Genomic DNA, 15,330 nt, shown 5'->3' with positions numbered 1-15,330 from the left:
CCGTTTCATTTTATTTGTTAGCTTTCCAATTTGAGGAAGAAGCTAACTCTGAATCATTCAGCCTTCTGAAATCACAGCTCATTTTCAGTACTTATTTAACTTTTCAATAACAAAGATGCAAAGCCATCCCTTAGAAGAGACTTGAATTCTATTCTAACAGTTGGCTGTGTCAAAAGTAAACTGGTAAATAAACAGCTAACCCTGTAGCATGAATGTTGTTATTACTAAACTGAAAGATTAATGGTTTCACACACACACACACCACCTTTTTTTTTTTTTTTTTTTTTTTTTTTAAGAGACAGGTTCTCAGCCAGGTGCAGTGGATCACCTGAGGTCAGGAGTTCGAGACCAGCCTGGTCAACATGGTGAAACCCTGTCTCTACTAAAAATACAAAAATTAGCTGGCCATGGTGGTGGGCGCCTGTAATTTCAGCTACTTGGGAGGCTGAGGCAGGAAAATTGCTGGAACTCGGGTGAGAGAGGTTGCAGTGAGCCAAGATTGCACCATTGCACTCCAGCCCTGGTGACAACAGCGAGACTCTGTCTCAAAGAAAAAAGAAACAGGTTCTCGCTGTTACCCAGGGTGGAGTGCAGTGGCATGACCAAAACTCATTGTAACTTTGAACTCCTGGGCTCAAATGATCCCCCTGCCTCAGCCTTCCGAGTGACTAGGACTACTGGTGTGTAGCACCATGACCAGCTACTTAAAAATTTTTTTTATAATTTTTTTTTTTGGTAGAGAAAGTGTCTTGTTATATTGTATAGGCTGATCTTGAACTCCCTTGAACTCCTGGCCTCAAGGGATCCTCCCACCTCTATTTCCCAAAGTACTGGGATTATAGGCATAAGCCACTGAGCCTGGCCTTTCCTCTCATTTTGATATCTAAATGAACCCTCAAGTATCTAAATATGACTAGTCATGACTTTTCAAAGCTGTCCAAAATATTAAAACTTAATTTAATTATTTTTTCTTATAAATGACAAGACAGACAAAAATGCTCACCAAGAAAATGACTCAGAAGACAGCATGCTAAGGTATCTTTTTCTATTTAAATTAACATCAACAGGCTGGACATGTTGGCTCATGCCTGTAATCCCAGCAATCTGGGAGGCTGAGGCAGGTGGATCACCTGAGGTCACGAGTTCGAGAATAGCCTGGCTAATAGCAAAGCCCTGTCGCTACTAAAAATACGAAAGTCAGCCGGGCGTGGTGGCTGGTCCCTATTATCCCAGCTACTCAGGAGGCTGAGGTAGGAGAATCGCTTGAACATGGGAGACAGAGGTTGCAGTGAGTTGAGATCATGCCACCGCACTCTAGCCTGGGCGACAGAGCAAGACTCCATCTTGAAATTAAAAAAATTAATTAATTAACATCAGCAGGGTCTAAAACTGTCACTAATAGAGTTTCCCTTTGTCAAATAGGTTTCCACAAATATGGGTATTCTACCCAGTGTGAGTATGTATAACTTTAGATACCCAACAACTGAAGAACTGAAAACCTACACCACCCAACTTGAAGACCTGCGCCAAGAAGCAAGTAACCTTCAGACACAGGTAGAAGCTGCACACGATGTATTTTCCTCATTGCAGTAATATAAACAAAGAAAGGAGATACCATCATTGTGACTTGGTCATAATTGTCGTCACAGAACAAGTCATAGGACACACAGTGGAATGGGTCCTAGGATTGCAAATAGAATTGATCTTGCTTGCGAACTCTAATAAATTTTGTAATGATTTCCTAGGGACTGTGTGCAAAGGATTCTGAGTCCAGGATCAGCAGGAAAGAGGATCATGATTGATGAGTTCTGTCTGCAGTGGTGATCTGGGATTGGAAGGGTGAGGGAGAAGAGTAGGGAGGGAGTATAGGCATGGTTTTCAACGCTGAGCAGACTTAACACTGAGCTTGCTAGGTTATGTGCGGTGTCCATCAGAGAAGAGAGTAGGAGATAGGGCCCAAGCTGGAGTGCTGACTAGCTGTAGCATGCCCCTAAACTACTTGTAACTGTTCAAGAATTCAGGGTAGCTGTGGGTAAAGTAAAAGAGGTGACCCCAGCAGCTTATGCTAAAACAGATCTGTGGCTCCCAGACTCACCAAGCCCAATGCACGACACTGGGGACGTGCTTGGAGTCATACACCTAAGCCTTGATTCTCACAATTGGCTCATAAATGACACTTCTCCCTCCTCTGCAGGCTGCTCCTGTCTTTAAGACACTGTACCCACTCTTTGTAATCAACCGCTTCAGGCTTCTCTTTTTTGACTTATTTTCCTTCTCCAGGCTATACTTGATTTCATTAACCGCTTTCTCCTACATTGGAATGTGGAGGGTGGGAAACAGTGGTAAAGGAGACAGTGTAATTTATCTGGGACCACACTTTCACCTGGATCGCCCTGCTAAGAGATCCTTCATCTTATGACTTTTTAATCCCATTCAGTACTCAAATAACTACCTAACGTTGAGCTTCTTAAACTCGTTTTTCTCCGAGTTTAACATCGTGAGTTTATTTATTTGTTCTGCTACCTAGTTCACAAAGTGTTTGAAGCAACTTATTACAAAAGAAGCATAACATAAATCGTAAACTATAATGGAAACTAGGCAAAATATAGGTCTAGGAAGGCAAAGGTATCCTGATTTTCTTTTTCTTTTTTCCTCTTGATTCAGGAAAATATGACAGAAGAAGCATATATCCATTTGGATAAAAAATTGTTTGAACTATTCCTGACCCTCAGTCAGTGCCTCAGCAGTGTGGAGGAGATGCTGGAGATGCCCAGGCTTTACAGGGAGGATGGTTCTGGCCAGCAGGTGCACTGCGAGGTAGGGCACTTCTCACAAACCCATGTGTTTGGCCATTACAGCAGCCCCGTGAGTTAAGCCTGAGTGGAAGCCTCTTGAGGTCAGAGCTCATTCATTGTCTTCCTTCCTCTCCACTTCAGACACTGGCTCTTGAGTTGAAGAAACTTTATTTAGCACTGAGTGACAAGAAGGGTGATCTTTTGAAAGCCATGACTTGGCCTGGCAAGAACACCAACTTGCTCCTTGAATGTTTTGACAACCTTCAAGTCTGCCTGGAGCACACTCAGGCTGCAGCTGTCTATAGAAGCAAGTGCCTGAAAGCTGGCCTCGATTACAACTGCAGTTACCAGGTATGATTCCGAGCACACAGCCTATTTTAGCATTGTTTTAAGTTACAGCATGGACCCCTAATGCCTATTAATTACTATCCCTGGTGACATTTGTTAATAAGAATTACTAAGGAGAATGATGAGACTCTTCTGTTTGTTGCTCATGGTTGGAGATCATTTGAAGTGAAGCCCTGACTGGGTGCAGTGGCTCATGCCTGTAATCCTAGCACTTTGGGAGAGACCGAGGCAGGCAGATCACCTGAGGTCCGGAGATTGAGACCATCCTGGCCAACATGGTGAAACCCCGTCTCTACTAAAAATACAAAAATTAGCCAGGCATAGTGGTGTGTGCCTGTAATCCCGGATACTTGGGAGGCTGAGGCAGGAGAATTGCTTGAACCTGGGAGGCAGAGGTTGCAGTGAGCTGAGATCACACTGCTGCACCCAGCCTGGGCAGCAGAGTGAGACTCCATCTCAAGAAAACAGAAAGTGAAGCCCTTTTTGAAGTCTTGGCTGAGCGCAGTAACTCATGCCTGTAATCCCAGCCCTTAGGAGGCCTAGGTAGGTGGATTGCTTGAGCCCAGGAGTTCGAGACCAGCCTCGACATCATAGATCCCATCTCAAAAAAAGAAAAAAGTAAAAAAAAGATAAAAATAGAGTCTTGAGTATGAATTTGTTGGGATTAACTAACATAATGTTTAATTTCTTGTATTACATTTAGCCATTTAACAATTAAAATGGGGGGGTGGCATTTGTATTTGTTTTTCTAGGCTAGAGGGAGCCATTAACACTTTTGAGGTAAGGAATGACAATCCGTGTATGTTTCAGGTAGATTCCTCCAGCAGTTGTCTAAAGTGAATTGGAGAGGGAGAGACTCCAGGCAGGTAGAAGAGTTAGGAAGCTACTAAAATTATCTAATGAAAAAGAAATGAAACCCAATACTATTTATAATGAGGCTTGCCCATAAAAATCAAGCCTGAATCTGACCAAGCTTCTAGAATCCAAGTAAAACAGACGCAAGAAAAGAAGAACAGGTTAAACAGCACACTGGGAGTGTAGTCTGCCAAATCCAGCCTGTGGGAAACTGTACTGAACAAATGACCCATTTTTTCACACACACACATTCAAGAAACAAAAAAGAAAGGTGGTCGGGGATTCTGCAGATTAAGAGAGATCTAAGATGTACTTATCCATCATGACATATGGACCTCATTTGGATCCTCATTGAAATAAAAAGAAAAATTATAGGCAATTAAGAATATGTGAATCCTGTCTGGGTAGTTAAATCATACTAAGGAATTATTATTGATGGCAGGGGAGGAGTATATTGGAGTATTTTTAAAGAGAAGGATCTTTATCTTTTAGAAATATATACTGAAACATATACTGATGAAATGACTTGAGACCTGGGATTTGCTTCAAAATAGCCTGAAGGAAAGGAGATTAGGTACAGTTGAGAGCTGGAGGGAGGATGTAGAGGGAAGAAGGTCAGCCATGAATCAATAATTGTTGAAGTTTAATGATGATACAATGGGGATTTCTCTATTTTTGTATTTGTTTGAAATTTCAAATGTCACAAAAATTATAAAAACCAACTAAATATACAAAAAGATAATGAAGGCCTAAATGAGATTGCTCAGTTTCCTGCATTTATCTTACAGAATGAAATAAAGAGATTATATGATCAGCTCATTAAGAGTAAGACATCTTTACAACAGTCTTTGAATGAAATCAGTGGCCAGAGTGTTGCTGAACAGCTTCAGGTAATCAAGTCAAAATAATCCAGACTGACTGAACTTTGAACCACAGAGCTTTGCGTTTAAGCCGTGCTTCTGAACTACTTTCCTTTGTGAGCAGCAGCAAGGCTTAAGTACATAAATAAAAAGTGAAAACTATTTATGTTGACCTTTTAAAAACATCTCTTAATTTTCTGAAGCACGATGTATTAAAACAACAGGAGACCATTTTCACTTGTCAACCATGACAAAATGTGTATGTCCACTGTTGGTAAGGATATTGGAAAATGAGACCCTCATCCTCTTGCCAGGGGAGTCCTGGGGATCCTTTGTCTGTATATCAGAATTTTAAACATAAATACTCTCTCTTCCAGCAATCATTTGACTTCGTTTATTTAGCAAATATTAATTGAGGATCCACTATGTTCAGGCACTGTTTGAGGTGCTGAACTTGTACTCCTCCTAAGGATATAAGATAAGTGCATAGAGATAAATACTTTGGCCAGGTATGGTGGCTCACGCCTATAATCCCAGCACCTTGGGAGTCTGAGGCAGGTGGATCACTTGAGGCCAGGAGTTCGAGACCAGCGTGGCCAACATGGTGAACCCTGTCTCTATTAAAAATACAAAAATTATCCAGGTGCAGTGGCACACAACTGTAGTCCCAGCTACTCAGGAGGCTGAGGCGTGATCATTGATTGACCCTGGGAGGGAGAGGTTGCAGTGAACTGAACTGAGATTGTGCCACTGCACTCCAGCTTGGGTGACAGAGCCAGACCTTTGTCTCTAAACAAATAAATAAATAAATAAGTCATAAATATTTAAGGATGGACCCAGCAGCTCTGCTTGAGTTAAAAACTGTAAATAACCTAAAAGTCCATTGAGAGCTGACTGATACAAAAGCAGGGTACACCCTTAACAATAGCATGCTGTGTGTCTGTTTCAAAGGAGCTAGATATGTGTATACTGATGTGAAGAGATGCTGAAGAGCTGGTGAGTGAGGAATGCTAACCACAGGACAGAGTGCTGTGGTGCAGTTCATTGAGTTTAAGGATATGCGCGTATACCCCTACTGGTATGGAGCATGTTAGGAACTGGGAACCTCTGGGAAGATTGTTAAGGAGAGGTGAGGGAGCAGGAACTGGGATTTTCGTTTTTCCCTTCATCCCTTTCTGTACTGTTTAATTCTTTTTAGATGACTATGTGTGCTTCTCTGACATATTGAAGGGTTTTCTTTTCTTGTATTGTCTCTCACTTAGAAAGCAGATGGATATACAGTGGAGCTGGAGAACGCTGAGAGCCGAGTGGTCAAACTACGAGATGAAGGGGAGAGGCTTCATTTACCTTACGTTTTACTCCAGGAGGTTTACAAATTAGAGGTATGCCTGAGCAGAAAACATTGACTCAGCACTGTGATTGTGAGGAGTCAGATTCTTTTCTTTCACCAACAGAGTAGATTTGTCTTTCAGTTATTGCCCCGGTTGGATGAAAATGCATTTGTGCACCTGCTCTTCTCTTTTCAGGATGTACTTGACAGTATGTGGGGAATGCTAAGAGCCAGGTACACAGAACTCAGCAGCCCTTTCATCACTGAGAGCCAGCAAGATGCTTTGTTGCAAGGCATGGTAGAACTGGTGAAGATTGGGAAGGAAAAGCTTGCTCATGACCACTTAAAACAAACCAAAAGTAAAGTGGCGTTACAGGCTCAAATAGAAAATCACAAGGTGAGACAGACACGTGGGTCAGATGTCCCCTTCATAGACTAAAATCTTAAGGTATTTCTGAATGTGAACAGAAAGGATCCATTTTTCTTCTTTGTTGAAATTTAAGCTATTCATCCTTCTAATAAACATCTATTAGAATGCCTAATGTGTACAAGGAACCCTGGTACATGCTGGGAGTTTGGGCTATGAGTAAAAACAGACACAGTTCCTTATATTCATGGAGCTTTCACCTGATTGAGAAGATAGACATTTATCAACAAGTCTTCAAACAAATTAAATTGAGGATCCATTCTATGAAAGCATTTAATAGCAGAAGGTGACTTAGGAAAGTTAGAAAAGGCTTTCCTGGCCTTGCACGGTGGCTTATGCCTGTAATCCCAGAACTTTGGGAGGCCAAGGTGGGTGGATCACCTGAGGTCAGGAGTTCGAGACCAGCCTGGCCAAAATGGTCAAACCCCGTCTCTACTAAAAATACAAAAATTAGCTGGGCATGGTGGCAGGTGCCTGTAATCCCAGCTACTCAGGAGGCTGAGGCAGGAGAATCACTTGAACTCAGGAGGCAGAGGTTGCAGTGAGCTGAGATCACGCCCCTGCACTGCAGCCTGGGTGACACAGCAAAAAAAAAAAAAAAAGAAGAAGAAGAAGAAAAGACTTTCCTAAGAACTGGAATCAAAAGGAAGGTGTATTATTATGTAGTATACGACTATAATAAATCCTTTCATTTTTAAAATTCATTTCATTAAACAAAAACCTCTTGATCACCAGCTAAAGATAAAGAGTAATCTAGGTGCTGATAATTAAAAATGTGTAAGACAGTTCCTACCTGAGGTAAGCTTACGGTCTAGCATTTGGAAGGTAGAGCTTAGTCTAAGAAAAGATGAAAGGCAAATATTGTATGAAGGATGGAGGGGAAGAGGAGAAAATAATGTTGATTATCTACAGTGTGTCAGACCCCTTGCTAGATGCTTTTGTAAACGTCTCTATGTATATGTCATTTTCAAGGCTTAAGAGAAGGGATTCACATAATACGGAGGGTTCCCTACAGACAACTGGAGGAGGCAGTAAATGGAGAAGAACCAGGTGAAATAAAGCCTTCCTCTTGAAAGGTTCTTGAAGTTCAAATACAAATACAGGAAGCTTTATGTCCAGGATTCCTATAAATCAGCAAATCCCCTTTATTTCGTCATTTTCTTGAGTGGAAGTTAAAGCCAAGGTTAAGGCGTCCTGTCTTTTGAATATGCGGGCTGCTTGAGTTTGCACGTCTGTCCATCCAACTTGTCTTGAAATTCATCAGCCACAGTGGCATCTGTTTTTTGTTTTTTTTGTCTGTTTGTTTTTGTTTTTTTAAGAGACAGGGTCTCACTCTGTTTTCCATGCTGGAGTGCAGTGGTGTAATCATAGCTCATTGTAGCCTCGAAATCCTGGTCTCAAACAATCCTCTCACCTCAGCCTCCTGAGTAGCTGGGACTATAGATGTGTGCCACCACACCTAACTGGCTTCTCTCTTTTTGTAGCATTTAGACTCAAAACAACTGATTTAGAAAGCTCTATCTGGAAATTGAAATTGACAAAAATGTTTGCCATTTAACATGGATTATTTAGTGGAAAATAACACTTAAGGATAATACTTCTTTATAATTCATTGAAGTTCCACTAGTGTTCAAAGACTAAGAGATTTTTTTTTTTTTTTTGAGAGGGAGTCTCGCTCTGTCGCCCAGGCTGGAGTGCGGTGGCAGTGGCATGATCTCGGCTCATTGCAACCTCCGCCTCCTGGGTTCAAATGACTCTCCTGCCTCAGTCTCTCAAATGACTGTGATGACGGGCATTCACCACCATGCCCAGCTAATTTTTGTATTATTGGTAGAGATGGGATTTCGCCATGCTGGCCAGGCTGGTCAATTTGACTCTACATGGATGTCCTGGGATTTTGGATTTAAAACAAAAATAACTGGATATAAAGTTGAAGTAACTTGGTTTTTAAGATTTTCACAATTTCAAAATAAATATTAAAACTTTCTCCATCTCATAGGTTTTTTTCCAGAAGCTTGTTGCTGACATGTTGTTGATCCAAGCATACTCTGCCAAAGTATTTCCTTCTTTATTGCAAAAGAGAGAGACATTTTGGGCAGAACAAATAACAGAAGTTAAAATACTAGAAGAAAAGTCACGCCAACGTGGTATGAAGCTACAGAGTTTGTTGCAGGTATTTGGGTTCTGTAAACGTTGTACTGAAGCTGGGAATTCCTGATTTTCCATCACCACCCCAGGTGTTGAGAAGAAGTACCTAGTTATCATTAAGCTATAGTTAAATGGAAGCCTGACAGTGAGGAATGTGGAATGTGGACCCCTGCTCAGGTTCTGAGGCCACTCCCTGAAGGAAAGGTTGGCTGGGATTTCTCGTACATAGATTTGGGATGGTACTGCGTCTCTCTGCCTTTTAGGTTCATGTATGAATAAGCAAAACGATAAGCACTTTGAGACCTTGAATGAGATCATTTGGGTGAAACAGTTACTGGTTTAGAAACTGTACTTCTTCAAGAGAACAGGCCCAGATGTTCTAAAATGGGTAATGACAATCTTGTCTAAATTCAAAGAAAAAAAATAAGCATGCATAAAGCTCCTTCTCAGTTTTGAGGCATTCCCCTCACAGCCTTTCATAGCCAATGTTAGTACTTAAAGGAAATAAAGAAAAAAGGAAGGAGGCTGGGCGCGGTGGCTCATGCCTGTAATCCCAACACTTTGGGAGGCCGAGGGGGGCGGATCACGAGGTCAGGAGATTGAGACCATCCTGGCTAACACGGTGAAACCCTGTCTCTACTAAAAATACAAAAAATTGGCTGGGCGTGGTGGCGGGCGCCTGTAGTCCCACCCACTCAGGAGGCTGAGGGAGGAGAATGGTGTAAACCCGGGAGGCGGAGCTGGCAATGAGCCGAGATGTGCCACTGCACTCCAGCCTGGGTGACAGAATGAGACTCCATCTCAAAAAAAAAAAAAGAAGGAAGGAAATGTTTAACTTGATAATATAATATGGTGTTATTTTTTGCTAACAAAATTTATTTTCTAGTTAGTGTGTCAAGTTGATATTTCTAATATGTCGTGGTGTTTTTTTAAAAAGACTCCATGGACCCAGTGAGTGTTCTGTAAAAGCTAAGTGAGCCACTATGTGAATAGATATGGAAATGAGTGAGATGGTTATTTTTCTAACAGATGATGTTTGGAGTCAGTAACTCAGCTCTGTGGTGTGTTGGGATCCTAGGGGTGGGCGTCTGTGAAAACGGGACAAGCTGAAAGATGACAAGACTAGAGCTAAGGCAGTTGTCCTCCCCTGATGAAGTGTAAGCCTGTACTCCTCAAAGATACCCTGAGCAGACCTATGCTTCAAGTGGCATGGGGGTTTGATGGGCGTGGGCTTGGGCGTGGAGAGCAAGAGCAGCCTAATAAGAGCTTCTGTTGAATAAGGGTCTAAAATTTAGCTCTTTCCCTTTCCTAGTAAGAGAAAGGGTCTCTTGTGGCTCTGAGGTCTCTACAGAGTTGCTAAGAGTATCACTTTAACTTCATTGTATTACTCCTTTAGTCATGTTACCCAGTTTGACAAGACAAGCATAAAACACTAAATGCCAGCTGAGATTCTTTTTAAACCTTGTCCTCAAAGGCAATGGAATTCTTTTCCATTCGATGTTGAGCGCTTACCAGAGTGGGTTACGTCTCTGACACACCTGGAATCTGTGCTTTAATTTTGTATGGTCTTGGTGTTCATTTTTGTTTGGTGATGAATTGTGTTGTTATCTGGAACCAATCTAGTAAAAGCTTCCATTGATTTTATGTCCTTGATTCTCTAGAAATGGGAAGAATTTGATGAAAACTATGCATCTCTTGAAAAGGACCTGGAAATTCTTATATCTACATTGCCCTCTGTGAGTTTGGTGGAAGAGACAGAGGAAAGATTAGTGGAAAGGATTTCGTTTTACCAGGTATTTTTCTTCCATTTAAGTTATCAAAGACATGTCCATAGCACTTTGTGTTTTACATTTGTTTTAACTAAGTGGCTTGGTTTTGAAGGTTTGAATTGAAACAAAACGTTCATCATACAGCTCACTGTTGAATGTATTCAGGGAGACTGCAGATTTGAATGTGAACTCCTCAGCATAAACACAAGTCTGGTGTGGGGGAGAGGACCTTGTCTGAGTCGTGGCTCCATCACTTATCACCTCTGTGACCTTGCTGTCCCTAAGCCTCAGTTTTTTAATCTGTGGAACGTAGATAATTGAGCCAATTCCACCTGTCTCTGGAAGTGAATGCCAATGAGCTACTAGTATGGAAATGAGCTGAAGAATGGAAATAACTTTGTCAGCCTTCGGCCTCTAAACATATATTTAGTTTTATTCCTACAGTGAAGTCCTGAGTAGATGCAGCCCACGAGAGAGACAATAATCTTACCTGCCACCAGCATTATAAAAACATCCCGGGCCGGGTGCAGTGGTGCACACCTGTAATTCCAGCACTTTGGGAGGCCGAGGCAGGTGGATTGCCTGAGCTCAGGAGTTTGAGACCAGCCTGGGCAAAATGGTGAAATGCTGTCTCTACTGAAATACAAAAATAATAATAAATAAATAAATAAATAAAAATAAAAATAAATTAGCTGGGTGTGGCAGTGTGTACCTGTAATCCCAGTTTCTTGGGAGGCTGAGGTAGGAGAATTGCTTAAACCCGAGAGGTGGAGGTTGCAGTGAGCCAAGATCACGCCATTGCACTCCAGCCTGGGCGACAGAGCGAGACTCCATCTCAAAACAAACAAAAAAAACCCCTCAAATGTTTAAACTTTTTGTGTGTAACTTTTTGTATTATTGTCATCAGTCTCTGTGTCTCTAATTTTGGTGCCAAAGAAAAGATAAAACCTTAAAATGGTTTTCAAGTGGCATTGAGAACATGACTAACAAGATAAAAAACAGGTTTTAAGTCTTCTCACCAGGAACTTAAAATTTCTAGTTTTAACTTTAGAGTATATGCCGTCAGAATCTGAGTTGTACGGCCAGAGGCAGTTATCAAATATCAACTTTAAAACTTCAAAAGCACATTTATCGCCTGAATGAACTGGGTGGAAAATGAAAGCAGGAAATACTTCCAGGGCTCTCTCTTCCGTGGAGATATTTTAGCCTCTATAAGGAACATTTTCCAGAGGCTGGGACACTGTATTTATACTCCCTAGATGTCTGGAAGGCTACAGTTGGTCTCATTGCCACCTTATTAATTATATTGAGCCTAACTCTAAGGTAAATCTGGATCCTCTGGGGTGGGTGGGAGTGGGGGTGATGGGAGTACTGTTTAGCTCTTTGTTAGTCTAGGGATCCCGAAGGTAGCGTCTAAACAGCTGAAAGAATGCAGTTGAGAACACTATTTTAAGGCTTATTATTTTAAGCAACAGTCTAATATTAGCCAAAGTAATATGAGTGTGATTGTTTTCTCCAGAAGTAACCATAAATATTAAAAAGAAAAAAATTGTTCTAAGATTTTAAATGAATTTGCCAGACTAAAGAAGACGTATCTCATTAAGCCCATCTCACATATGGACTTCATAGGCCGTTCTCAGTTCAGAGTCAAGGAAAGGTTTGTGTGAGTCTGACAGATGTCGTCATCTTGATCAGCCCTCGTCTGTGGGGCGTGGAACCTAGGGGTCAGTTGTGTGTGGCCTTTGAAGTCGAACAAACCTGTGTTCAAATGCTGGTTCGGCCTAGTTACTCGTGTACAGACTGTCTCCATGCGTATAATCGGTAAATTAGGCTGGGCGTGGTGGCTCACGCCTGTAATCCTAGCACGTTAGGAGGCCGACGTGGGCGGATAACCTGAGGTCAGGAGACCAGCCTGGCCAATATGGTAAAACCCCATCTCTACTAAAACTACAAGAATTAGCTGGGCATGGTGGCACGTGCCTATAATCCCAGCTACTCAGGAGGCTTAGGCAGGAGAATCGCTGGAACCCGGGAGGCGGAGGCTGCAGTGAGCCGAGATCGCGCCACTGCACTCCAGCCTGGGTGACAGAGCGAGACTTCATCTCAGAAAAAAAAAGGGGAGGGTGAATTAAGACTTTTCAGAGATGTTTTAAAGATGAAGAATCTAGCATTTCACTTAGAAAATTAAACTGATTTTTTTTTCTTTTAATACAGATGTTTGATATTTCATTCTAGCCCACACAGGCTCAGACACGGGGAGGGGATTACAAATGGGAGTGGTGGAAAGGGCCATGGAAGTGGAATTTTTTGGTAATTTCTTCAAAGGCTTAACTTAATTTGAAAATAGCAAACCTTCTGTTTTGATAATTTATTTTTAAAGATTAAACAGGTGTCAGGATAAATGGCATTAGATGAATCCAGCTGTGTTAGGTAATTACCTTTAGACAGACTTCAGATAATTTCATTTTTCTTTCCATGGAGTTGGATTAATGATATGCTATTTTAATTTATTTTTCTAAAATTTTCTTCCTTTCTGTCTACTGAGTCTTTATATTCCGTAGAAGACTCTGGAAATGAATTTTATGCCTAGTATTTGCATCTCATGGATAATAGAGAAATACTATTTTATTTATCCTCTTCTTATGTAAGTCACCATCTGAAGTGCTTCCGGGGGCAGAACAGAAATAAGGAACACCTGGTGGCTCTGCAGTCAGAGGGGTGGTGGGGACTGAGCTGAGGGAAAAAGGGAGTAGGCTCTCCTAGAGCTGGCAGCTGCTGCTCAGTTACGGCCACCCTTTGCCACATGAGATGCAGACCAACAATTGCTGGGTTTTCCAGTTTTCCCAGAGACACTGGCAATCCTGATTATTATGTAAGATTTCCTGGTTTTTCTTCCTTTTTTTTTTTTTTTTTGAGACAGAGTCTCGCAGTGTCACCCAGGCTGGAGTGCAGTGGCACGATCTCGGCTCACTGCAAACTCCGCCTCCCGGGTTCACACCATTCTCCTGCCTCAGCCTCTGAGTAGCTGGGACTACAGGCACCTACCACCACGCCCGGCTAATTTTTTGTATTTTTAGTAGAGACGGGGTTTCACTGTGTTAGCCAGGATGGTCTCAATCTCCTGACCTCGTGATCTGCCCCGTCAGCCTCCCAAAGTGCTGAGATTACAGGTGTGAGCCACCACGCCTGGCCTAGATTTCCTGATTTTTCAAACTGATCTTAAGGTCACACAAAACCTGTCTGTGAGCCCAGCGTGGCCTAAAGAGTGCCAGCTTGGTTTTTGTTTGTATGTAGTAAGTCTATAAAGTTGATTTGGTTTTTTTTGGGGGTTTTGTTTTTGTTTTTTTTTTTTGAGACAGTCTCGCTCTGTCGCTCAGGCTGGAGTGCAGTGGCACAATCTCAGCCTACCACAGCCTCCACCTCCTGGGTTCCAGCAATTCTCCTGCCTCAGCCTCCTGACTAGCTGGGATTACAGGTGCAGGCCACCAAGTCCTGCCTCAGCCTCCCAAGTAACTGGGATTACAGGCATGTGCCACCATGCCTAGCTAATTTTTTGTATTTTTAGTAGAGAGGAGGTTTCACCATGTTGGTCAGGCTGGTCTCGAACTGCTGACCTCAGGTGGTCCACCCACCTCAGCCTCCCAAAGTGCTGGGGTTACAGGCGTGAGCTAGTGCGCCCAGCCAGTAAGTCTACAGAGTTGAATCTGTGCTCTAGAAATGTGAGATTGGACACCTATCATGAAAGGTGACCAATAAACCATTAATCATGCATCTAGTCAGACTATAGTCTTGAAGGTTGGGAAAGTGTTACTGTTTCATCAGTAGACACAAATGTCAGTTTTAAATGCAGTATTTGTGAATAGCTTGGCAGACTTTATTTTCTAAATAATTCATTCTATGACTTTACTTTTTATTAGCAAATAAAAAGAAACATTGGTGGAAAACACGCCCGGCTTTACCAAACTCTGAACGAAGGCAAACAGTTGGTGGCGTTTGTGAGCTGTCCTGAATTAGAGGGCCAGATCGCAAAACTGGAAGAGCAGTGGTTGTCCCTGAACAAGAAAATTGACCATGAGCTCCACAGGCTGCAAGCACTTCTCAAGCATCTGCTCAGGTCTGCCTTTTTGGGGGTGGACTGGCTTCACATTGTTTTGTGGAGAAAGACCTCAGGGATTCTGTAGTCAACTACATTTTACCTGCAACCCGCCTTATGCTGTTTTCTCTTGGGCAGTCTAAAGCAGTTGGGGCCCTCTTCTGGGCTAAACACGATGTAGAATCTCTGATGGTTTGCTAGACACACATAACATGTAGTCAGTTTGCTGTGATCATTTTTTCTTTTCTTTTTTGTTTTTAAGGAGGCAGGGTCTTGCCCTGTCACCCAGGCTGGAGTGCATAGAGTGCAGTAGCACAATCATAGCTCACTGCAACCTTGAACCCCTGGGCTCAAGCAATCCTCCTGCCTTAGCCTCCCAAGTTGGTGTGACTACAGGCATAGGCCACCATGCCTGGCTAATTTTATAAACTTTTTTATAGAGATGGGGTCTCACGTTGTTGCCCAGGGTGCTCTCAAGCTCCTGGCCTCAAGCAATCCTCCTGCCTCAGCTTCCCAAAGTGCTAGGATTACAAGTGTGAGCCACTGCACCCAGCTAGTTTACACATTTCTATAGAAGCTAGGAATTATGTTATAAAATATATATAGGTTACCTTTATACCACGATATTGCTCTTTCCTACCCTCTTCCAAAAGTTTTAAAATTAAAAAATTAAATGATTTTAGCTAACAGAATAGTTTGAAATAG

At 42.2% G+C, this 15,330-nt stretch overlaps 1 protein-coding gene across 14 annotated transcripts in view; it reads left to right on the top strand.

The window, feature by feature from the left end:
- SYNE2 (spectrin repeat containing nuclear envelope protein 2) overlaps positions 1 to 15,330 on the top strand; it is a 374,347-nt gene that overhangs the window by 271,336 nt on the left and 87,681 nt on the right. For all 14 annotated transcript variants that reach the window (XM_021941295.2, XM_021941294.2, XM_021941291.2 and 11 more), the window contains 9 exons: positions 1,423 to 1,554; positions 2,665 to 2,817; positions 2,937 to 3,146; positions 4,787 to 4,888; positions 6,121 to 6,240; positions 6,385 to 6,585; positions 8,615 to 8,788; positions 10,425 to 10,556; positions 14,450 to 14,646. In XM_021941295.2, coding sequence (XP_021796987.2) covers positions 1,423 to 1,554; positions 2,665 to 2,817; positions 2,937 to 3,146; positions 4,787 to 4,888; positions 6,121 to 6,240; positions 6,385 to 6,585; positions 8,615 to 8,788; positions 10,425 to 10,556; positions 14,450 to 14,646 — 1,421 coding nt within the window. The remainder of the gene's footprint in view (positions 1 to 1,422; positions 1,555 to 2,664; positions 2,818 to 2,936; positions 3,147 to 4,786; positions 4,889 to 6,120; positions 6,241 to 6,384; positions 6,586 to 8,614; positions 8,789 to 10,424; positions 10,557 to 14,449; positions 14,647 to 15,330) is intronic.

This window comes from Papio anubis, chromosome 7, assembly GCF_008728515.1.
Source record: "Papio anubis isolate 15944 chromosome 7, Panubis1.0, whole genome shotgun sequence".
NCBI lineage: Eukaryota > Metazoa > Chordata > Mammalia > Primates > Cercopithecidae > Papio > Papio anubis.
This window is presented reverse-complemented; position numbering and strand designations above follow the sequence as displayed.